The 24,201-nt window shown below is 43.6% G+C and overlaps 2 protein-coding genes across 6 annotated transcripts in view; both read left to right on the top strand.

Moving 5' to 3' along the window:
* PLIN2 (perilipin 2) overlaps window positions 1–18,552 on the top strand; it is a 58,421-nt gene extending 39,869 nt beyond the window's left edge. For 3 of the 5 annotated variants that reach the window (XM_080819734.1, XM_080819736.1, XM_080819737.1), the window contains exons 2-9: window positions 861–913; window positions 997–1,192; window positions 2,993–3,075; window positions 3,852–4,137; window positions 4,967–5,148; window positions 6,000–6,134; window positions 6,811–7,101; window positions 16,754–18,552. In XM_080819734.1, coding sequence (XP_080675860.1) covers window positions 861–913; window positions 997–1,192; window positions 2,993–3,075; window positions 3,852–4,137; window positions 4,967–5,148; window positions 6,000–6,134; window positions 6,811–7,101; window positions 16,754–16,894 — 1,367 coding nt within the window. In that variant the 3' untranslated portion in view covers window positions 16,895–18,552. Of the gene's footprint in view, window positions 1–860; window positions 914–996; window positions 1,193–2,992; window positions 3,076–3,851; window positions 4,138–4,966; window positions 5,149–5,999; window positions 6,135–6,810; window positions 7,102–14,626; window positions 14,763–16,753 lie in introns of all 5 variants that reach the window. The other 2 variants (XM_080819735.1, XM_080819738.1) reach the window with 1 other exon arrangement.
* A 1,940-nt stretch (window positions 18,553–20,492) lies between these two features.
* The window catches only part of HAUS6 (HAUS augmin like complex subunit 6), a 42,819-nt gene continuing 39,110 nt past the window's right edge, over window positions 20,493–24,201 (top strand). Inside the window, exon 1 of the mRNA XM_080820527.1 lies at window positions 20,493–20,907. Coding sequence (XP_080676653.1) covers window positions 20,780–20,907 — 128 coding nt within the window. The 5' untranslated portion in view covers window positions 20,493–20,779. The remainder of the gene's footprint in view (window positions 20,908–24,201) is intronic.

Here is a 24,201-nt window from a genome sequence, read left to right as displayed (position 1 = left end):
TTCTTCAGCAGAATTTCTTCAGGAAGTAGCGACAGCGAGGCTGTGGGCACTGGCGCCTGACTTGCGCCCTAAGAGGGGCTCTTACTCATTCCTGTAGCACTGGGACCCTCGGCGCGGGCGGAGCGTGAACTGTGTAGCTTTGAGGGCGCGGCGGCCAGCGGGCTGTGCAGGTTCTTCCCACTCTGCTGCTTAGCACTGAGGCGGTTTTATGTGGGTGTATACGGGTCATTGGAGGCACAATTTACATGGAAGGGCCTCCTGGAGTGTTTCCTCAGAGCTCTTGTGCTTAGTTTCCCCTAGACTAAATGCAGTCCTTCCCAAGGAAGGAATAAATTCCCCCAGAGTCTTGATAGTCTTGACCGTCAAAAATGTCTTCTACTTGAAAGCTGTTGTTTAAAGATTTTACTTTTGAGTAATGTCTACACCCAGTGTGGGGCTTGAACTCACAACCTCCAGATCAAGAGTCACATGCTCTACTACTGAGCCAGCCGGGCACCGCTCTCTCTGGTTTTAACAAGGGTTTTCACTTGGTTCCAATGTGTTTGTGAACAGATGATCCTCTCCGAAAGGCATTTCTAGTATCCTGGTGAATAAACAAGACCAACATATCAACAGTGCAGTGTCTTTGCTTTTGTCTCCTGCAGACCCTCTTTCCTATTGGAACTTTTTTACCCATAATTTCTGAAAGGGGGTGTCAGAACGTGTTTGCCCAGGGGGAGAGCTGAGAGCTAGAGGGTGGGGGGAAGTGCAGAAGACAACCTCAGCTTGAATTTTTATCTCTTCCTGAAATTCCCGTTTACTTGGAAATGAATTTGAGAGAGTCTTGTCCTGGTGTCCTGAAAGCAGTGTTTTTCCCACAGATCCTGTTTCTCTGAGAAGAAAAATGGCATCTGTTGCAGTTGATACACAACCGGTATGAATTTTAAATAGTGTCTTGATTCTTTTCCCTCCCCGGGTGTTTTGAAGGCATTAACACGTCCCTCCGCTTGGTTGCAGAGTGTGGTGACTCGGGTAGTCAACCTACCCTTGGTGAGCTCCACGTACAACCTTGTCTCTTCGGCTTATATCAGTACAAAGGATCAGTATCCGTGCTTGAAGTCTGTGTGCGAGATGGCAGAGAAGGGTGTGAAGACCATCACTTCTGTGGCTGTGACAAGTGCTCTGCCCATCATCCAGAAGCTAGAACCACAAAGTGAGTTCTGATTTCTTCCTTCAAGATTCAGCCCCAAGGGAGGGGCGCCTGGGTGGCTCAGTGGGTTAAAGCCTCTGCCTTAGGCTCAGGTCTTGATCTCAGGGTCCTGGGATCGAGCCCCACATCGGGCTCTCTGCTCAGCAGGGAGCCTGCTTCCTCCTTTCTCTCTGCCTGCTTCTCTGCCTACTTGTGATCTCCATCTGTCAAAATAAATAAAATAAATCTTAAAAAAAAAAAAAATTCAGTCCCAAGGAATTGGGCAGGGGTGAGCCCGGAACTGGCTGGAATATGTGAAAGCCAGCCTTAACACTCTTAGCACACAGAGGCAAGGTCAGGGAATACTTAGCCTTTTCCCAGCACTTGCTGCCTTTGCTTAGAAACTGCCACGTGGCCCTCATTGTTACAGAAGACCTGCCTCAACAGTAGATGTTCAGGAGAGTGAAACAGTTACCTAGAGATGCCTCTGTACTGGCAGCTGAGATCACAAGGGGAGCTAGTGGGTGAACTGAAATAAAGGACTTAATGTAACTATTTTAAAAAGTAATATCTTTCAGCTGCAATTAACATATACAGGTCACCCACTTGAAGTGTACAATGAAGTGGTTTTTTATTTTCATAGAATTGTGCAAGTATCTTCGCAACTGATTTTAGAACCTTTCCATCACCTCAGAAAGAAAGCTCATACCAGTTTCTGTTTAGGATGATGAAAAAATTCTGGAAATAACAGGGTGGGTGCACGTATTGTGAATGAACTTAATGTCAGCTAATTATGTATTTTGTATACCTAGGAATGGGATTGCTGAGTCTTCTAATAGTGCGTAAAACTTTTAAGGAACTACCAGACTGTTGTCCGAAGCCCCTGCACCATTTTACAGTCCATCCAGTAGTGTATGAAGGGTCCCATTTCTTGTTACTAACTGCTTTTTCTTAAAAAATTTTTTAAAGATTTTTTTAAACCTGCTTTTGAGTAAGGGTTTATTTATCTATTTTTAAAGATTTTATTTATTTACTTGACAGATCACAAGTAGGCAGAGGCAGGCAGAGAGAGAGGAGGAAGCAGGCTCCTTGCCAAGCAGAGAGCCCGATTCGGGGCTCGATCCCAGGACCCCGGGACCATGACCGGAGCCAGAGAGGGAGGCTTTAACCCACTGAGCCACCCAGGGACCCCTGAGTAAGGGTTTAAGTCATGCCTCTAAGTGGTTAGATCATGGACTTTTAGGACTGTAAGGAAGCTTTAGAGACCGGTTTTCCAAAACAGAACTTTGCTCCTTCCCAGATGAACTTACTAGTGCGTGGGTCATTAGTGGAAGGGAAGCTTAGACTAAAAACTGGGCCTTGCTGGCCAGATCCAGGGTGCTGTTTGCATACTTTTGGCTGGTGACAAAATCAGAATACGCTACCACTTCTGGTTTAAGTGTAGGTGGGGTTAAAACGGAGTAGAAATGCTTATTTTGGGAATTTCAGTTACTTCACTCCTGGAATGATGGTTCCGGTGAAGCCTGGCTTCCCTTGGCATTAACCTTAGATGCAGTTGATGAGGAAGAAGCTTCTTAGCCAGCTTCTTACCTGGTATGCTGCTGCCTCTTCCTGCTGCTTCCTTCCACCCCTTTATTTCCCTGTCAGTAGAAAACAGTTGGCAGCAACCTGCTGTTGAGCTAGACACCAGGCGATGCATCCTTTAGTAAAGGAGGATCAACAGTTTTGCTATTCTTATTAATAAGGCCTAAGGTTCAAGGTATAATGTAGTATGTATTCATTCTTATCTGTACTTAACGTTTTCCCCATTTGCAATTCTTCTAGTTGCCCTTGCCAATACCTATGCGTGTAAGGGGCTAGACCGGATTGAGGAGAAACTGCCTATTCTCAATCAGCCAACAAACCAGGTGAGCTTGGGTGGGAGTGCTGAGGCTTGCTGCCTCACACGTCTTCGTGTTCTGTATGTTGAGCACAGGCTGTGTGTATCAGAAACAGAGAATACTCTCTTCTCCTGGATGTATTTTTGAAAGGCCACTCCCTTACTTGCTGAGTTACTTGTCAGGTTACTGCTAAGAAGCAGAGATGAGCTAGCCACTTTTGGACTAGAATGCTTTTAGTCTGATCTTTATTTGTGGTTTTGCCTCTAGGTGGTACTGCTCTCATGAGTAACTGATCCCAATGTGGTGTTAGATAAATGCGGATGTGGTGTTCAGAACCTTTTCTTACTTGGTTTCTGAGAGCACATCCAGTAGGATGGAGAATGACCTCTCTGCCCCTGAGCGGGCCTCCTGGGGCCATGTGCATTGGGCCAGGTGGGCATGTGCCGTACCTCTGTCTGCTCACAGCCTTGTGGGAGCTCCTCTCCCTATAAGTACGTCAACATGGAAAGTACCTTTTCTTCTCTGTAGTACTCTTTGTACCTTAGTACACATTCATCGAGTTTAAACTTCGACAAATTCTACATCATTTTACCTCATTGGCTCCTTGAGTGGTGGCGGTGGCAGCTAGGGCAGATAGAGCTGATAAGGAAATGGAGGCTTAACCAACTCTTAAGTGACTTGCCTCACACCTAATCTTGGGAGCGAAAGGGCCAGATTCCTTCTTTAGTGCTTCGGGGAGGCTGCTGTAGTTGGTATTTATGTCTGTGCTGCTCCTCAGCCCAGCGGTATTTCTCTATGTGTAGGTTGTTGCCAGTGCCCGGGGCGCTGTAACCGGGGCAAAAGATGCTGTGACAACGACGGTGACTGGGGCCAAGGATTCCATGGCCAGCACCATCACTGGGGTGATGGACAAGACCAAAGGAGCGGTGACCGGCAGTGTGGAGAAGACCAAGTCTGTGGTCAGTGGCAGCATTAACACAGTCTTGGGAAGTCGGATGATGCATCTGGTGAGCAATGGAGTAGAGAATGCGCTCACCAAATCTGAGTTGCTGGTGGACCAGTACCTCCCTCTCACGGAGAAAGAACTAGGTAATTGGTTAGGGCGCCTGGGTGGCTCAGTTGGTTAAGCCTCTTGTCTTCGGCTCAGGTCATGATCTCGGGGTCCTGGGACCCTGCATCGAGTTCTCGGCTCAATGACAAGTCTGCTTCTCCCTCTGCCTCTGATCTGTCACTTTGCTCTCTTAAATAAGTAAATAAGATCTTTTTTTTTTTTCTTAAAGGAACTAGGTAATTGGACTTCTGTCTTGAACTAATGGTTTATATCTTAAAAGCAGTCTTTAAAAACTGCTCCATTGAGATCTGCTTCATATGCCATAAAAGTCACCTGTGTGAGTCTGAGTGCCCAGCCATCACCACAGTCCAGTGGTACAGCATTTTTGTTAATGCCAGAAGACCCTTTGTGCCTGTTTGTAGTCCATCTCCCTTTACTTTCCCAGGCAAACGATAAGGTGTCTCTGTAGACTTTCTCCTAAAGCAGGCTTAAGTTTCACGTTGAATACCACATAGTAAGTTTGGAAACTGGAGAGAAATTACCCTAGAGAAATTTTCTGTAAATGGATTGTCTTTAATGGTCTGCTTTTGCTTTATAGAATTGTTACGCATTCAGTGCCAAATACTATGTTGTCCAAGAAGCTGACTCTAATGGATTGAGATGTGTAGATGAAAATGCAGGATGCAGTGATAACTTAATATGTTGGGTGGTTAAGCCCAGCAGCAGGCAGGAGCTGTCTTGGGGAAATGAGCCTAATTGCTAGGTGGGTTGGTAGAATGGACCAGGTAAGATCCAGGTTTAGAGGCCAGGCCTCATCATCACAACGTGTGACCCCTTATGGTCTCCCCCCTTTTTTTCCGATTTCAGAAGAAGAAGCAAAAAAAGTTGAAGGGTTTGATACAGTACAGAAGCCAAGTTACTACGTTCGATTGGGATCCCTGTCTACCAAGCTCCGCTCACGTGCCTACCAGCAGGCGCTCAACAGGGTTCAAGAAGCAAAGCAAAAAAGCCAAGAGACCATTTCTCAGCTCCATTCCACTGTGAATCTGGTGAGTAAGACTTCATTTAAAGGTAGCCAAGGTGAGTTGAGTTATTTCAATGGATGATAGTAGATGATGCAGTCATGAAATCTAAGAGTTTTAATCTTAACGAAAAACCCAAGAATAAAATGGGCAAAGAGGATACAGACTCACAGAAAAGCAGGTATAGATAGCTGAACTCTAGGAAGCAGTGTTCTCTTGGCCTCTCATACTGGCAAAGCTTGACGCTGTGGGTAATGAAGTAGGGAAGGGAAGAAGGTATGTGTGTACTTGCGCACTTCTGGGGGATATAGGTAGGGACTGTTCTGGTTAAGTTACATCTATGCCTTGAGCAGTTTTATTTTTGGAAGTGTTTCCTATAGACACTTGCAGAAATTTCGAATTGCAAAACCCTATAAGCAAGGCCTGTCAACTAATAGGAAACTAAATTGCTACATCATAAAAGAGCTATTGTGTAGCCTTTGAAAGTTGCCAAGTTACAGAACCGTATGTACTGCCATTAGAAACTGGTTTCTTGGAAGGGGAAAGAGGTAGGTGGCAACGGGGAAGAGGAGGTTTTAATTCCTTTTCCTTTGGTCATTTTATCTTCTGTGAATGTATGTACTAAATTTGAGTTGCTTTACCTCTGCTAGGCTGGAGATAAATTGGAGACTGTGGTTTAGTAGTGGAACAGGCAGTAAAGAACTATGGTTACTTGGCTGATTTACAAAAAAATCAATAAAATTAATAGCAGGGATTTTTCCTTAAACTCTCAATGGAAATTCTTGCTTTTTATATTACCTGATTGATACCATAGATCTGAGAACAGGCTAACTTGAATGACTGGTTTGTTCCCTTTGTGTTATTTCAATGTGTTCTAGATTGAATTTGCCAGGAAGAATGTGCATAGTGCCAACCAGAAAATTCAAGGTGCTCAGGATAAGTTCTATCTTTCCTGGGTGGAGTGGAAGAGAAGCATTGGCTATGATGATACAGATGAGTCCCACTGTGCTGAGGTAAGACATCAGGGACAGAGTCCTCCCCTACAGTTTCTGAGGACGTTCTTACCCAATTTTTCATTTTCATTTTCCCATCATTCCTCAGAATACTGTATTCTGTCAGAAGTTTGAACATCACTATGTACCTAGATTAAGTGACAAAAAACTAAAATGTGCAGTAACTTTAATAATCTACAGACACATGTATTACCCGTAATAGAATACTATTAAGTGGGAAACATGGGCCTCGCCCTCCTACTGGGTACAGATCAGACGGACAGGGGATACAAACATTTGTACTGCTCTTTTGATGACATAAACAAGGTGCTAGTGAACACAGATGAAAGGAGCCTAACTCAGCCTTAGAGTAAGGATGGGTGAGTCAGGGCTTGCTGGAAGAGCTCCGTGCTGCTAAGCCAGGATCTCCTGGGTGCATAAACTAGGTGAAAGGGCACTAATGTTCTGGATGCAGCAGTAGCACACTGTGGTCCTAGGAGGTGGTTCTTTGGGTTGCAGCAGCTTGTATGCATATCCCTGAAAAGTGCATAACACTGCTCTACTCAGGAATCTTAAGCTTTTAAAAGTCAAAGAATCCATGTATGTGTGGGGACACAACCCGATTACTGTAATTGAACTGATGGATTAAATAGCACTGTTAGAGCCCCTGCTGATTTGTCAACTGTTGTGTTTTCAGCACATTGAGTCACGGACTCTGGCTATCGCCTGCAGCCTGACTCAGCAGCTCCAGACCACGTGCCACACCCTGCTGTCCAGTGTCCAGGGGTTACCACAGAACATCCAAGACCAGGCCAGTCACCTGGGGGTCATGGCTGGCGACATCTACTCAGGCTTCCGCAGTGCTGCCTCTTTTAAGGAAGTGTCTGACGGCCTCCTCGCTTCCAGCAAGGGGCAGCTGCAGAAAATGAAGGAGACTTTAGATGATGTGATGGATTATCTTGTTAACAACACGCCTCTCAACTGGCTGGTAGGTCCCTTTTATCCTCAGCTGACCGAGTCTCAGAATGCTCAGGACCAAGGTGCACCGAAGGACACTAGCAGTCAGGAGGCCCAGCAGCCTCAGCACAGAACACGGTAGAGCTGTCCTTGTCACCAGGACGGGTGCAGCCTGCCAGAGACTTGGGTGATGTTGCAATTAACCTGCTAGACACCTTTGACTTGGGGACACAATTAGCTAGAGAAAAGGTCCTCAGTTGTAGTCATTTCTAACTGGAGTCAGAGTTTTAATATATTTGGCATTAGCAGATGAGTTCTGTTGTTTACCTGGCTGGTAAGAAAAGAATGCTAGGTTGGTCAGAGCCTCGCCAGGACTCCCAGAAAGTTGCTATGCATTTACGGTCTTATCCATTGTTATCATTTTTGCTGTTTGTATTGAATAAAAGCACCTTCCCCTGGGCTGTGGTGTGGGTTAGTGTCTGCTCTGTGGTCTGATCTGAGCAGGCTTCCTCTGACTGGTTTGTCTCACAAAAACATGCCTGTACAACCTTTTCTTTTTTTCCCATGAAGAAGGGCGCCCTATGAATTCAATAAAATTCACTGCAGAATAGATCAATTTATGCTGTGTGTTCCATGTGCTTTTGTGTGTTGCTTTCCTAGAGCTGCTTGGCCTGCATGACAGGGTTATTAACACACATACATGAGTTCCAGTTAGCCCTGTGGGGAATTGGCTAGTGCAGGAACATTGGAAGGCTAGTGCTAGGAATGGAGTGTTTGGTAACAGGTTGTTTTAAGATTTCATTTATTTATTTGACAAAGAGATGGGGGCGGGAGCAAGCGGGGGGGGGGGGGTGGGGGGGGAGCAGCAGGGGACAGGGAGAAGCAGGCTCCCTGCTGAGGAAGTTGGAATGGCTTGATGTCAATAGAGGGATCACCAACAGAGCTGAAGGCAGACTCAACCGACAGAGCCACCCAGGCTCCCGATGACAGGTTTTCAACAAAATAAAGCTAATGTGTATACAGGAATTTTTACGAGGGGACAGTTACTGCCTTTATCTCCCCATATATATATATGTTTTTAAACTTTCTTTTAAAGATTTTACTTGAGTAAGCAGACTCCCCTCTGAGCGGAAGCCAGATGTGGGCCTCAGTCCTGGGACGCTGGCATCATGACCTGAGCCAAAGGCAGATGGTTAACTGAGCCACCCAGGCACCCCATTTATCTCCCCATTTACTCAACCTTGGGAGAGGGGATATAAGGCTGCTCATTGCTGTCTGCCTTGCTGAAAAGGAATCTAAAGTTGAAAGGAGGCAAGTGAACCTTGAACTGTGAGACTGGTCTGTGTGCATTCTCAGTGGCCCTGGACTTGCTGTGTTGTCACTTTGGGAGAAAGTCACTCACACTAGTTAGTGAGATACTGTTAGAAGACCAGGTGTGGGAGTAATCAGACTTTGGACCCTTGGCAGGAAAGCTGCTCACTCCCTCCCTAGGGTGTTCACACTTGCAGCCCCTCAGCGTTGGTCAGTTGGGAGGAAATCTCAGGCATCTCCTTAACAACCAAGCAGCAGTATGCTGAACCGTTACAAAAACAGTTTGCGGGGCGCCTGGGTGGCTCAGTGGGTTAAAGCCTTTGCCTTCGGCTCAGGTCATGATCCCGGGGTCCTGGGATCGAGCCCCATATTGGGCCCTCTGCTCACTGCTTAGCAGGGAGCCTGCTTCCCCCCCGCCTCTCTGCGTCTCTGTTAAATAAAATCTAAAAAAACAAAAAAAAATACAGTTTGCAACTGGTGAAACACAGCGCCGCGCTTCTGCCTGTTGCTGCTAAAATAAGGTTAACAAGGCTGCTCTTAAGAACTGAAGTCTAAGATTTGTCTCCCTTTTCTACCCTGGTTCCCCCATTCTCCCCAAGAAAACAAGGAGACAGCATATAACTACATGCATCTTTGATGTGAGAGGTATTAAAGCTTACAAAGTTACAGAACTGAGTTTTCCCCAAGAATGAAACAAATGAATTGGAAGAGAGGGACTCCGTGAGAGGCTCGAAGTTGAGAGGCAACTTTGTTTCCAGGAAGGTGGACTGCCATGATTCATGGGCTTCCACGATGGAGCCTATCCATCCACATGCCCATCTGCCCCCTGTAACTGGTATTTTCTAGAGCAACTGTCTCCTAAACACTTTCTACTATTACTTACAGTTTTGTTTTGTTTTTTTTTTTTTTTAAATTTCTTAATCCAAGTGGACCATGACCTTGCCCCTCTGCCTCAAAACTCCAAGGCTCCTATCTTCTGGTTTATTCTAAATGGTTGGAAAATTACATGCCCTAGACTACACATACTTTCTTAATCTTGAACAAACATGTTTTCCCATCATAAAAGTTGTAGTGCCAGCTGAATTGCTTTAGAAATTGAGACCGTTCTCAAACCTTTATGAGGCCGACAATGTAAAAACTACTCAGCTTCCAGAGGAACACCTCTAGCCCTCATTTTTTGTCATGAGCTCTGTACGCTTGTAGTTTTGTCTGTCCTTGGGTCATGAGTCTGTGCCTACGTGCATTCTGTTCTGTTCTCAACATGTCTCATCGTGTTCTGGCTTCTTAGAGCTTTCTTGTTGCATAAATGGGCGGTTTTGGTTTAACAGACTTTTCCCCAAGGAGGACAGTTCTTGTGAGGAAAAGCTGACTAAGCACAGTATCTGGAAGGTTTAAACGTTTGGCTGCATGAAGGCTGGCATGGCATGCTTGAGTGTTCAAAGATGTTTTCTTCTTTGCATGTAATAATACAGACTGCTTAGTTCTGGGTAAAAAGATCAAAGGAATATGGCATACTAGCCATTAATCCCTTAGACTTAGCTTTCTCATCTGCAATGTAAAATTACTGATGCTTTCACAGAGGAAAGTGAAGTGTTTGAGGATGGGGTATCATTTTCTGTTTTGCACTAGAGGCATGGGGACTCCACCTGTGGGGCAGTGACATACAGTGTCTTTAACTTGCTAGTCCAGGTGTAAGCACATAATAATACCAGGTGATGATTAGGGAGATATATCCACTTTGATAAGGCATTACAGATACTAAAGAGCTAATAAAGTGAGAAAGGAAAAACTGAAATTTGGTCTATTTGAACTTTTCCTTTTTTTTTTTAAAAAGAGATTTATTTATCTGAGATAGCAGGGGACACGGGGAGAGTGAGAAGCAGGCACCCTACTGAGCAAGGGCCCTGAGGCGGGGGGCATGATCCCAGGACGCTGGGATCATGACCTGAGCCTAAGGCAGACGCTTAACCAGCCGAGCCTCCTGGGGGTTGCTGAGCTATTCCTTTCAGAAGACCATTTAGCTCACGGAGGTGGCTGGGGAGGGAGGGAGGAATACAGAGCAGGATCGATATTTGTGCATAAATCTTCAAGAAATGAAGTGTAAATGATTCCTGGGAGAGTAGATGTGGGACTATGGAAAGGAGGGCCCCTTGCCAGTCTCCTCTCCTGGGCTCTTAGGGACTTGGGACTGCGCGAGCTCCAGGAGTGACCGCACACTGAGGTCTGCATGGATTATGGTCTAGTGAAATGTGTAGATAGCTACATTTTTCTATATATGTAGTTGCATTAAAAAATTATTTAATTCACTGTTTGAGTTTGTAATAGTAGAAGGCATGAACTGTGATGAGAATGGAAAGACCAGAAACTTTCCCCAAGCAGTATTTATCGTCGTAGGGGAAGCTTGTTGATGACCATTCAAGTAGTAACTGGGGTAGAACACTACTTGTCCCTCACTCTGGCCCCAGTCTGCTAATTGAAAAATTCCCTACCTTACAAAATTAACCTGCAGAATATCACATAAAGCAGTACAGGAATGGCAGGGCAACAGTTTGGGTTTTCAGTTTTATTGGCCAAAGCAAAAGAGAATGCTAACTTAAGGGATATTTCCTGCTGGGGGTGGTGGGGGAGTTCTAATGTCTCCTAGAACTTAAAGTGAGGAAAGTAGTGGACAATGTTGTTAACTGACACTTTACAAAAGTAATGAAGAGACTAACTGGTATTTCCACGTAGATGATGATGGAGAAACAGTTACCACTTCAATTCTGTTTTCATTTCTCTTGGGTGTATGCGTGAGAGAGGCATTGGGAGTGGGTCATGTAGTCACTGTGTCTAATTGAACTGCCAGACTGTTCACAGTGGTTGCTGCATCTTACGTGCCTGCCAGCAAGCTATGGGGGTTCCGACTTCTCCACACCTTCACCAACACTTGGTGAAGCCAACCGCTTAAATGAAAACAGCATTGGGCACCTGGGTGGCTCAGCTGGTTGAGTGACTGCCTTCGGCTCAGGTCGTGATCCCAGATCGATTCCAGGATCGAGTCCCACATTGGGCTCCCACCTCTGTGGGGAGTCTGCTTCTCTCTCTGACCTTCTCCCCTCTCACGCTCTCTGTCACTCACTCTCTCAAATAAATAAATTTTTTTTAAAGATTTTATTCATTTATTTGACAGACAAATCACAAATAGGCAGAGAGGCAGGCAGAGAGAGGGGGAGAAGCAGGCTCCCTGCTGAGCAGAGAGTCCAATGCGGGGCTGGATCCCAGGACCTTGGGATCACGACCTGAGCTGAAGGCAGAGGCTTTAACCCACTGAGCCACCCAGGCGCCCCCCAAATAAATAAATTTTTAAAAAACTTAGCATTAAAAAGAGTAGATATTTCATCTACGCTGGCTGGAGCACAGGAAAACTCAGCTAAGGACATAGCTCATTTACCTATCAGACTGACTCCACGTATAAAATAACCCTAGTGAACTCTGCACAGATAACATCATTAGGTAGCGTTCTCCTGTCCTCTCTGTCTATGCCAGGGATTATCAACTGGAAAGATTGATAAAATGCAGATTCCTGGGTTCCACATCCAGAGATTCTGTTTACTAGGTCTTGGTGGTAGTACCAGGCATCTGCACTTTTTAAAAGCATCCCTTCAAAAAATAAGTTAAACAAACAAACAAACAAAACAAAAACCACTCTAAAAGCATCCCTTAAAAAAAAGAAAAGAGCATCATTCCTAGTGATTTCTGCTGCAGGTGATCTATGGACTACTCTCGGAAGCAAAGGAAAGAGGAAACAAATTACTTTTTTTTTTAAAGATTTTTTATTTATTTGACAGAGATAACAAGTAGGCCGAGGCAGGCAGAGAGGGGGGGAAGCAGACTCCCCGCTGAGCAGAGAGCCCAAATTGGGGCTTAATCCCAGGGATCACACACGACCTGAGCCGAAGGCAGAAGCCTCAACCCACTGAGCCACCCAGGTGCCCTAGAAACAAATTACTTTAACCATTGATAAAAATAGGACTAGGGTTACCTGTAGTCCCTTCTCTCCAAATAAGACCCTCAGTGTTGGTTCCATAGTGTCCTAAGACATACTCTTGGTTTATCTGCTCAGATGAATACACAGGAGCTAACAGTGACTAGATCACTTTAATTTTCTTGGGATGACTTCCTATGCTGAGAGTTCTAGCCACTTCTACAAACTTGTTAGCTAAAGAGAAATCATCGGGGTACGAGAGGGTGTTTCTACAGCAGGGAAGGGGATGTGCACCTGGAGGTAGTACCAATTGTACCACACTGTTCAAATAAAGCAGAACCAAGGTGCTCCCAGCTCTCCAGCTTGCAAGCATGTCAACAAGCTGCACAGGCAAATCTATTTCGAATGGTTATAGATTCAGAGAGAGCACAGGCACAGGGTGGGGAGAGGGAGAGCAAGAGCAAGAGCGAGAATCTCTAACAGACTCCCTGCTGAGTGCCAAGCGGACCCGGGCTCCATCCCAGGACCCTGAAATCATGAATTGAGCGGAAATCAAGAGTTGGACGCTTTTTAAAAAATCTTTTTTTTTTTTTTTTAAGATTTTACTTTATTTATTTGACAGACAGAGACTACAAGTAGGCAGAGAGGCAGACAGAGAGAAAGGGGGGGAAGCAGGCTCTCTGCTCAGCAGGGAGCCTGATGTGGGGCTCGATCCCAGGACCCTGAGATCATGACCTGAGCCGAAGGCAGAGGCTTTAACCCACTGAGCCACCCAGGCGCCCCAATATTTTTATTTCTGGAACAGTCTCATCTATCCAGGGCCTCAGGTCACCAGTAGGCCACCTTTAGGCAAATGAAAAAATGGCACCTAGCTTCAATATGTGTAGCGCCACCTTCTGAAAAGTTGTCATAGTAAATAAGGGACTCCATGAAGTGAGATGAGAAAGGTGCCCCCCAAGGTCGTATGATGAGCAACCTGCACAAAGGTACACAGGGCTGGGCGCCTGCGTGGCTCAGTTGGTTAAGCAACTGCCTTCGGCTCAGATCATGATCCCGGAGTTGCAGGATCCAGTCCTGCATCGGGCTCCCAGCTCCACGGGGAGTCAGCTTCTCCCTCTGACCTTCTCCCCTCTTGTACTCTCACTGTCTTTCCTTCAAATAGATAAAATCTTAAGGGCGCCTGGGTAGCTCAGCGGGTTAAGTGTCTGCCTTCAGCTCAGGTCATGATCCCGGGGTCCTGGGATTGAGTCCCACATCGGGCTCCCACCTCCATGGGGAGTCTGCTTCTCCCTCTGACCTTCTTCTCTCTCTCTCTCTCTCAAATAAATAAATAAAATCTTTAAAAAAAAAAAAAAGGTACACAGGGTCACAGGAATCCTAGCATGGTCATTTGGTTTCCTTGGAAAGAATGTGTTGCTAGCTTCCTGTTCTTTCAGGGAGGGACTGTGGTTATCTCAGTAATTTTGTGGTCTGTTTCTGAGTTTGGCCTCTAGCCCTGAGGGGGCGTTCTCTGCAAGAAACTCTTTACACTCCATCAATGGTCTAGACTACACTTGTTCTTGTCAGTGAAAAAGGGATTCATTTTATAGGTGTATGAAATGATTTCTCTTGTGCCACATTTGTAAAAACCTCGTGTAGATGGTCAGGCACAACTGCAACATTTTACGTTAAACTCTCCGTGGGAACCTGATGGACTGTGACTACCTCTTGGTTGCCCCACACTGTTTTAGTCACAGCCCCCAAGTAGGTTTTGCTGACAGCCAGGAATTTAATGGAAATTAGCCACTCTGGATCATTCTGGATTTATGGAGGGGGAATTGTATGGCTCTTCTAAAGCATCTCAGGTACTAGAGGCATGTTTTAAATTATTATTATTTTTTACAGTAGTACTCTAAACTTTTCCCCTAAAATTTTGAGAGTGAGATAATCAACCTTCTGCAAAGAATTCTGCTTTAGGCCAACAATTACCTAGCCTATAGGTGACTTTGGAGGTAGTGTGTATGTGTGTTGGTCTTTAAGGAACTAATGAAAATAAAAGCTACTGTTTATTAGGCACCTTTTACAAGTTAGGCTCATTCTACCTTCATTCTTCATAAGTAACCAAATGAATTAGGTGTTTTCCTCATGTGAGAGGTGAGGAAACAGTTTGAAAAGATAGATGGTAGGACGGGGTTTAGATTGATGTCTATTGATTTCGAAGGGCAAGTATTTTTTTTGTTGTTGTTGTTCTAGCACTCTTCTTTTTTTAAAACTTTTTCCAAAAATTTTATATATTTGACAGAGAGACACAGCAAGAGAGGGGAACACAAGCAGGGGGAGTGGAAAAGGGAGGAGTAGTCTTCCCATCGGGCAGGATCCCAGGACCCGGAGATCATGAGCTGAGCTGAAGGCAGACGCTTAATGACTGAACCACCCAGGTGCCCCTCTTTTTTTTTTTTTTTCTCTTAAGATTTTTATTTATTACACACACACACACAGAGAGAGAGAGAGAGTGCACAAGCAGGGGGAGTGGCAGGGAGAGAAGCAGGCTCCTCACTGAGCAAGGAGCCTGCCGCAGGGCTCCATCCCAGAAGCCTGGGATCATGACCTGAGCCTAAGGCAGCCAGTTTAACTAACAGAGCCACCCAGGTGCCCTCCCCAGCACTGTCTGATGGGAGAAAACTGCAGCTTGCCTCCTATTTGGAGTCCAGAAAATTTCTTGGCCTGAATCTTCTTGTGTCATAGCTTCCTGTTCTATTGTGTATTTGTTTAAAAATTAAAAAAAAGTGATATTGGATGTTAAAACATACAATTAATATGGGGCACCTGGATGGCTCAGTTGGTTCGCAACTGCCTTTGGCTCAGGTCATGATCCCAGGGTCTGGGGATTGAGCCCCATGTCAGGTTCCCTGCTTAACAGGGGAGTCTGCTTCTCCCCTTCCCCCAGCTCATGCTCTCTCTCACTCACTCTCTCTCTTTCAAATAAATAAAATCTTAAAAAAAAACCAAAACCGCAACAACCCCCCCCCATACAATTAGTAGAGATAGTTCAGAAGAGAGAGCTAAGTCATGCATATCTTTTAACTAATAAGGCTAAAGTTGCAATAGTTGACTTGTCTAGTTAATGTTCTGAATGAATTTGTAAACTCGTTGGATTTTGTGGATGTCAGGTTGCATTGAATATTTGCAAAGTCAGCATTCATAAATAGCTAGAATGCAGTTAGATCTGCACAAACTGAGAGCCTTGGGAACAAATGGTAGAAGTCTGTACTCAGACCAGACGTTTCTCTGAGCACCTGAGTCCAAAGGGAAAAGTACAACAAACAAGATTCCTTCTTATTGTCTGTTTTCCCTCTTGTTTTACTATTTCTTAATTGTGAAATATACACAACATCAAATTTACTATTGTAACCATTCTTAAGGGTACAATTCCATGGCATTGTGTACATTCACCATGTTGTGCCATCGTTACCACTTTACGGTTCTAGAACTTTATCATCCCAAACATAAATTCTGTACCTGTTAAACAATGACTCATTTCCTTCCTCCCCCTCTCTCTGTGTTTTGACGGATTTTTGTGTTGCTAGTTATGTTGCTTCTGTTAGGTGATTAGCCAACCTTTTTCTCTGCTGTCAAGCTTCCAGCCTTCAGTAATTTATTAGACCTTACTAATTTTCTGCTTCTAATCTGCTGTTGGCTAGGAAACATCACTTAGCTTATCAAATTTGCATGTAAAGGAAGAGTTCCTAGAAATTCTTATCCCTGAAAGCCTTTCCTCTGCGGAGAAATGCTAGGACTTTGTGATGGCTATTTCAACTATTAAAAGACCTTTTCCTTCCTCAGTTCCTAGACATTTCCCAAAGGGTTTATATTTGTAGGTCACACTTATGACAAAAGTGGAGCATTACTGTTTTTAAGAGAATAGTAAATTAATAGATGAATAACCAGAAAGGCCTGATATTTTGTATTTTATAAAACACATTCATTTAGTAAGTTCCACCCTAGGTAGTTTCCTTTCAGTTTAATTTTTTTTTTTTTTAGATTTTATTTATTTATTTGACAGACAGATCACAAGTAGGCAGAGAGGCAGGCAGAGAGAGAAGGGAGGAAGCAGGTTCCCCGCTGAGCAGAGAGCCGGATGCGATGCGGGGCTCGATCCCAGGACGCTGGGATCATGACCTGAGCCGAAGGCAGCGGCTTTAACCCACTGAGCCACCCAGGCGCCCGATAGATTCCTTTCAAAGAGAAGTTTCCTTAGTGCTTTTATAATATGAGTGAATTGTGGGACTAAGACTATAAACACCTTGTTAGCCTGTCTATGGAGAAAGTAAGGGCCATTCACAAGCAGACGTGTATCTAGGAGCTCACCTGGACGTGACTGCACATTTCATTAGTGTTTGTTTTAATATCCAAGATTCTTCTTTTTCAGGTATTTGATTTCACTGCCATAGACTTGACATCTGAGACTGATGAAATTCCAGATATTATAGCTTTGGAAGAGGAGGATGCATCAGATTACTCTCATGCTAATGGTCCTGAGTCCTCTCAGGGCAAAACATTGAATAACTAACAAGACATACTCCTTTTGGCTGAATATACAATTTGGGTCACATTAAACTTCATGCTTGCTCATGTGTTTATTCCCGAGGCTTTGGGGATTAACCTCTTGTGGGTTACAATTTCTTTCTTTTTTCCTTTCTTCCTTCCTTCCTTCCTTTCTTTCTTTTTGGCTACTTGGTCTTAATTGTAATGAAACTCTGATTGGTGTAAACTTTTGTAAGAGAATCTAGTTCTGCAGCATATGTCATTTCATGTAATTCAAAATTTAATCATTGATTTGCCTATAATAAAAATTGTGCTGTGTATAATCTTGAATCAGAGTGATTAAAAACTTTTTTTTTTAAAGATTTTATTTATTTATTTGACAGACAGATCACAAGTAAGCAGAGAGGCAGGCAGAGAGAGAAGGGAGGAAGCAGGCTCCCCACTGAGCAGGAGCCCGATGCGGGGATCATGACCCGAGCCGAAGGCAGCGGCTTTAACCCACTGAGCCACCCAGGCGCCCCTAAAAACATTTTTTTAACTTATATATTGACACTTTTGTCTTTATTTTTGGTCTCCCAGGGTGGGTATCTTAATAGGTCTGTGGGTCAGCGTTTTTGTTTTTTGTTTTTTGTTTTTTTCTTTCTCCTAGCCTAGTGGTGGGCAACTGATTGAAAATAGATCAACTAGGAGGAAGTATATCGCAATAAGTAAAGACTGTGTGTTCTAATATTGGCTCTGCCACTTACTAGTTGTGTGACTTTAAACAAGTTACTTAATTTCCTTATACCTCTACTTCCTCATCTGTAAAATGGGCATAATAGTAGAGTTTGTTATGAAGAATAAACAAATTAACATTTGTGAAAAGCTTAGAGCAATACCTGGCATAAAGTAGTGTTAAATAAGTATTAAATGGTAGAAACAACGGTTGACCCAGTAGTTGTGAGCATCCCTAGTGTCCAAATAGTAGTTTTGAAATGTCTTTTCCCACTAAAAGAAAGCAGGGCTTCTTGGAGAAATGGCTGATTCCAGGTTTGAGGCAGAAAATTTACAAGATGATCCTTGAACTTCTTGCTACTCCATATGGCAAGGAAACTGACTTGAAGAGTCTCCCATTGACTAAAGATAGGACAGTTTGAACTTCAGTAAGGATAATAATTGCAATAGGTTGAACCCCATCAAGTGCGAACCCTTTTAAATATCGAAGTGTATCATTATACATATAGAAATTTAATTGGTCACCTTCAGGGGATGATAACAAACCAATTAACTGTTAAATAAAGGAAAAAACAGCCATCAAAAAAAAATTTAAATCTTGCCATTTGCAAAGATGTGGATAGAACTGGGGGTATTATGCTAAGCAAAATAAGTCAGTCAGAGAAAGACAATTATTATATGAACTCTCTGGTATGAGGAATTTGAGAAACAAGACAGAGGATCATAGGGGAAGAGAGAAAAAAATGAAACAAGATGAAACCAGAGAGGGAGATAAACCGTAAGAGACTCAATCTCAGGAAACAAACTGAGGGTTGCTGGAAGGGAGGGTAGTCGGGGGTTGGAATAATGGGGACTTTGGGGACAACATGTGTTGTAATGAGCACTGGGTATTTTACAAGACTTATGAATCACAGAACTGTACCCCTGAAACAAATAAACAATGTATGTTACTCAATTGAACTTTAATTTAAAAAAGAAAAAATAAAGAGAAAGAATGAATGATTTATCTTCCTTTATATATACACCTATATTTTTAAGATTTTACTGATTTATTTTAGAGGTGGGGAGGGGCAGAGTGAGAGCAAGAGGGTCCTAAGCAGACCCCACACTGAGTGTGCAACCCAACACAGGATCCATCCCACAACCCTGAGATCAGACCTGAGCAGAAAACCAGAGTTGGACTCCCAGCTGACTGTGCCACCCAGGCACCCTGTTTTTCCTTGTATCCTTACCCCTGGATAAAACAGTAAATGTGGGAAAATTTCTATCATAACATTATTGCTACTAACAAGAAAAAAATGATTATCTTGGTCAGTTTGGACTGCTATAATTACCTTAGACTGAGTGGTTTACACAACAGACAAGTATTTCTCACAGTTCTGGAGGCTGAAAGTTTGCCATCAGGGTATCAGCCTGGTTGGGTTTGATGAAGACCCTTCTAGGTTGCAGTGAATCCACTTGCCTTTATATCTTTAAACGGTGGAAAAAGCAGAGCCTTAAGCAAGCTCTCTTGTGACTCTTAGGACATTAATCCTGTTCAGGAGGGTTCCACCCTTATGATCTCATCTAATCCTAATTATCTTCCAAAGACCCCACCTTCTAATACCATCACATTGAGGAGTAGGGTTTCAACACAGGAATTAGGGGGAGAGAGGAGCCAACATTCAGGTCATAGCAAATAATAATTTAGAATTTTGACATTTTGCAATGTCCACTATATTAATAGATCTAGGCATTCAGCATCAATGGCTGTCAATGGCATAAATAAAGCTATGTACAGATTGATGAAACAGCACCACCATCAACTAGACTTGCCATAGGGATCATATCTGAATCTCATCAATCCTCTGGATCCAGGGGCCAATTTGAAGGAAATACAGAGGACAGAAACAGAAGAACATGTTGAACTACAGCAAAGATACAATCAGTAAAACCTAGAGTAAGGCATATTATTCAGGTCAAATATTATTCTGTTCCTCAACAGAAAAGTCATAAGAAAAAAAGGAGTAAGGGAGGATGGAGGAAAGCCTGTATATTAAGTGATAGTATTAAAAAAAAAAGAAAAAATCTGTTAAAGACTGAAAAAAAAAATGAAAAAAAAGAAGAGGGCAAGGCAAGTATAAAAAGGGTAAGACTGAACTATAGTGTCCAGAGAAGCACATTTAACTGGCGAAACTATAAGACAGTGCAAAGAAGTGATTACTATAAAAGTGAAAATGGTGGTTCTTTTCTTGGGAAAGGAGGGGTTTCAGAAATGGCTGGAAAAGTTTTATTTCTTGTCCTTGGTGGTAGTTATAAGGTCATTCACCTAGAATGACACATTAAGCCATTTTTTAAAAATGTTAAGTTGGATTGCTGGCATATAAAGATTGAGTGGAGTGGCACATGATTTGTCATTTTCTGAACTTTACTCTCCTGGCCTTTCCATTCTTTATTTATGCTAGTCAATACCCATCGCATAAAGCCCCCTCCGAAGCAGTTGTGCTGCCAGATGAAAGGAACACTCAGCATTTGAGGGCATACAAGAGGGCATTTTATTAATGACAGACCTAGGGCGTAGTGTTTATATGTCGTTACAACCCACAGCTAGTGAGATAGGTTAGGATGGAACCCATTGCTTTTTCTTCTACACCGAGCCACAGTCCCAAAGCTCCATTTTTTTTTTTTCTTTTACCTGACGAAATCAACCAACAGGAGAAAAAGGAACCATAGCCACAAAACAGAAGAAAGCGCCAAGCCACGGAGCAACTGCGAGATAGCGTTTGAAGTTACGCGAACTCAAAAGTCTTCGCTGGCGACGCAATGCACTGTGGGTTTTGTAGTTTTTCGGTAGGGCCTGGCGGGACGAGATGGAGACTAGGGTGCATTGCATGGCGGGAAATATAGTCGGCCGTGGAAGTCCCTCCTCCACCGGAAGCCAGGCAGCGCCAGCGCTTACCGCTTTTCCGGAAGCGCGGGAGTCTTGGTTTTTGTAGGCTTTGCTTAGGCAGCTGTACCGTAGTACCGTTAAAGGCTTCGTTTCCCTGAGACTTCATGGCCGTTTGAGGCGACATGGCTCCGGGCGACAGAGGAACAGGCGGTGACAATGGAGGGGCCGCCGCTACCTCAGGCTGCCCGTAGGGAGGGAGCCTGAAGCCACTCTGAGTCTCTCGGGCCTGTGCTTACTTCTTTTGCAGTGATACTGCCTACGGCGAAGATGACCTCGGTGTGGGTCACTTCTTTCGAGAAGGAGCATCTCTGGATGTATCTGCAGGCGCTCGGTTTCGAGCCAGGCCCGGCCACCATTGCCTGCGGAAAGATCGTGTCGCACACGCACCTCGGAGTGTAAGGAGCCGGGGCTGACGGGGCGGGGGGAGTCCGAGCTGGGACGCGCTGGTGTGACCCACCCTTTCGCGGACCTCGCTGGGTGATGAAATCAAGTAGTCCCGCGGTTACTTTGTGCCGCCACTGGCACAAAGCCCTTGCTCTTTGCGGGTGCCAGCCTGGTGGCAGAAACTATCAATCGCGGAACGGTGCGGGAACGCTTTGTAAGGGGTCGTGTCTGCAGTTGGGGCAAGACTGGAGGGATAGCTTAATCCTGCTTTAGTGGTGATGCTGGGTGGTCTGTGAAGTCCATGGAGGGATGGAGAGTTGGTCGTGGAAGGGTGTGAGAACAGTATGTTCAACGACTTTGGGACCCAAGGAGCCTTTCATGGTGGTGGTTTTCTAGTTGATAATTTTTACTTTTTGAATTAACAAACTGAGACGTTGCGTAGTTCAGAAAAAAATAGTAGAAAAGTGTATGAAAATGGAAAGTAAAAATCCCTCCCTACTTTGTCTCTAATATAATGGTTGTGAACATAAATCTAGATACTTTGTATGTATTCCTGTGTCTAAACTTACCAACTTAGGGGGTATTATCTTTTTCACTATAGCCCAAGAGAAATTGGAGATAAGTAGGTTGTTAACTGTTCTGTCTTTTGACTTTTCTGATTGTTTTCATTTTTCTAGTGGCAGTGTTTTACTAATGTGCTTAGACGTCTATTTCTTTATATATCAGTTCAAACGATCTCTTGATTCCCCAGTATGTAATTTCACAATGAAAGTTGCTGTTATTTATAAGATAATTCATTAGCTCACTCACACTTTCCTGCCCTTCCGTGCCTCCTTCTTGACTTTTTTCAAATGTATGTTGTTTTACTGTCAAAGGTTTAGAGCCATACTTTTTTTTGTGTGTGTGTGCTTAGAGCCATAATTAAGATTTACTGGTTAACTATTTGTTTAGAGGTTACTGTTATTTACATGTAGAAGTGCTTTGTTTAGAAGCCTATTCTAAAAATTGTCAACCAGTAGAGAGCATTTCTAAGGTTATACTTATGTATTAATAAATAGTCCAGTTATTTCACATGATTTACTTGCCCACAGTATAGTTTCATTTTCTTTGTACTGGCAGAGAAGCTTGAAGCTTCTCCAGGCCTTCACTGAGGATGCTTGCCATTTCCACCGCATCCTTCTCTTCAGTGTTTAGCAATTTGAGTTTTCTCTCCAGCTGCAGTCTGTTTTCTACCTTTGAAAATTAGTTAAAATCTGGGCTCCCTCCTCCCCAGCACCATCATAGATGATCCCTAAGAGTCATTTTAGTTGGTTGTTAGGAGGGAGCTATCATTTTGAAACAGGTGTCCTCTTTAAAATGCTTCAGGCTTGAATATACTGCCAAATTGACAAAAAATTTTTTTAGCTTTTTTAATTCACTTACATATAATATGGGTACGCAGGGTGAACAGAATAGGCATAAACTTTCCCCTTGCAGAATCTCAGTCTAGTGAATGAACAAACCTTCAACAGATATCTTACTAAAAATTCTAATAAGTGTTAAAGGGAAGACAGCAGGATACTATGTGAAAAATACCAGGCTTGAGAGATAATAAGAAGGAAGGATCTTCCTTTGTGTTAGTTGAGGAATAGAAACATTTCAAGGACAAGAGTTGTTTGACATATGGATAAGCATGGGAGCTTTAATCTCAACTCGTTTTATTTCAACTTGAGAACAAAGCTTTTTCTGTTCAAAGGTGTACTCCCCTACATTTGTCCTGCATTCCAGTGCGTCACAGCTCCTTTTGTAATTGCCTAACTTTTTTTTTTTTAAGATTTTATTTCTTTGACAGAGAGAGAGAGGTCACAAGTAGGCAGAGCAGTGGCGGGGGGCCGGGGGGGGGGTGGGGAGCAGACTCCCCCTCCAGCAGAGAGCTGTATTCGGGGCTTGATCCCAGGACCCTGAGATCATGACCTAAGTGGAAGGCAGAGGCTTAACCCACTGAGCCACCCAGGCACCCCAAGTAATTGCCTAACTCTTAAGCCAGTTTTTTTTTTCTAGTCTGAAAATAAGGAATCACACAATTGAGATATCCCTACAGATAATTGTTGAAAATGTACCAGACATGGGAAGATCTCAGATCTCTGTTTTAAGTGTTAAAAATATTTCATATTAGCACATAGAATATCCTTAGATATATTCTATTATGTTCTAATGAGCTTCCCCTGCCCCTTTTTGATGATGTCCTCAGTTTCTTCTGAGACTTTTCCTTTATAGTTATTTGCTTCTTTTGCTTTTAACTTCCTTTGATACTACTGTGGTGAACTCTTCTCTTTTGCACCCATGCAGATGACCTTTTTATACTAGAATAATGGGGGAGGGTTCTTATAATCTTTTATCTGATAACTTTGACAGGTTATTTCTTTTCTTTCCTGAGTGTGAACTTTTAACTTCTCTTGGGATATGTGCTCCATTTTTATCCCCTTTTCACTTATCCAGAGAACTTAAATTGTTTTTTTTTTTAAATTTTAAATTAACATATAATGTATTATTTGTTTCAGGGGTACAGGTCTGTGAATCATCAGTCTTACACAATTCACAGCACTCACCATAGCACATACCCTCCCCAGTGTCCGTCACCCAGCCACCCCATTTCTCCCACCCCATTTCCCCTGGTACTACTCAGACTTTACTACAAGGACTTTGAAAAATGGTGGCTGTATCTCTGTGCCAAGTTTGACTTGGTTTGCCTTGGGAATTGCCGAAGTGTAGCTTAAAATCCTACAGGTGGGCCATGCAGTAGAACATGACATCCGAGGTGGATCCTTTTTCATCAGCAGGTTGTTGTAGATGAAGTTCAGAAAACTCTCCTCCTTCTGGCTCTGGTAGTCCCTGAAGCCTGAATTTTCTGTGTCTTACCAGACACAGGGTGTGAGGAGTGGGCATCCATCCTAGAACAGTGGCTGATGACTCTGGCCCAGTGGCTGCCATACTGCCCTTACGCTAACTCTTGATTCCTTATAGCTGTGTAGCATTTCTTATATGGTTTGGTTTGTTGGTTATTTTTATTTTTATTTATTTATTTATTTATTTATTTTTTCAAAAGATTTTATTTATTTATTTGACAGAGAGAGATCACAAGTAGGCAGAGAGGCAGGCAGAGAGAGAGGAGGAAGCAGGCTCCCCAGTGAGCAGAGAGCCTGTTGCGGGGCCCAATCCCAGGACCCTGGGATCATGACCTGAGCCGAAGGCGGAGGCTTTAACCCATTGAGCCAGCCAGGCGCCCCTGTTGGTTGTTATTTTTAATGTAATTGTATTTTTTTAAG

Source organism: Martes martes (assembly GCF_963455335.1).
Source record: "Martes martes genome assembly, chromosome: 12".
NCBI classification, from domain to species: Eukaryota; Metazoa; Chordata; class Mammalia; order Carnivora; family Mustelidae; genus Martes; species Martes martes.
The sequence above is the reverse complement of the archived record's forward strand: the minus strand, read 5'-3'. Positions and strand labels throughout refer to the sequence as shown.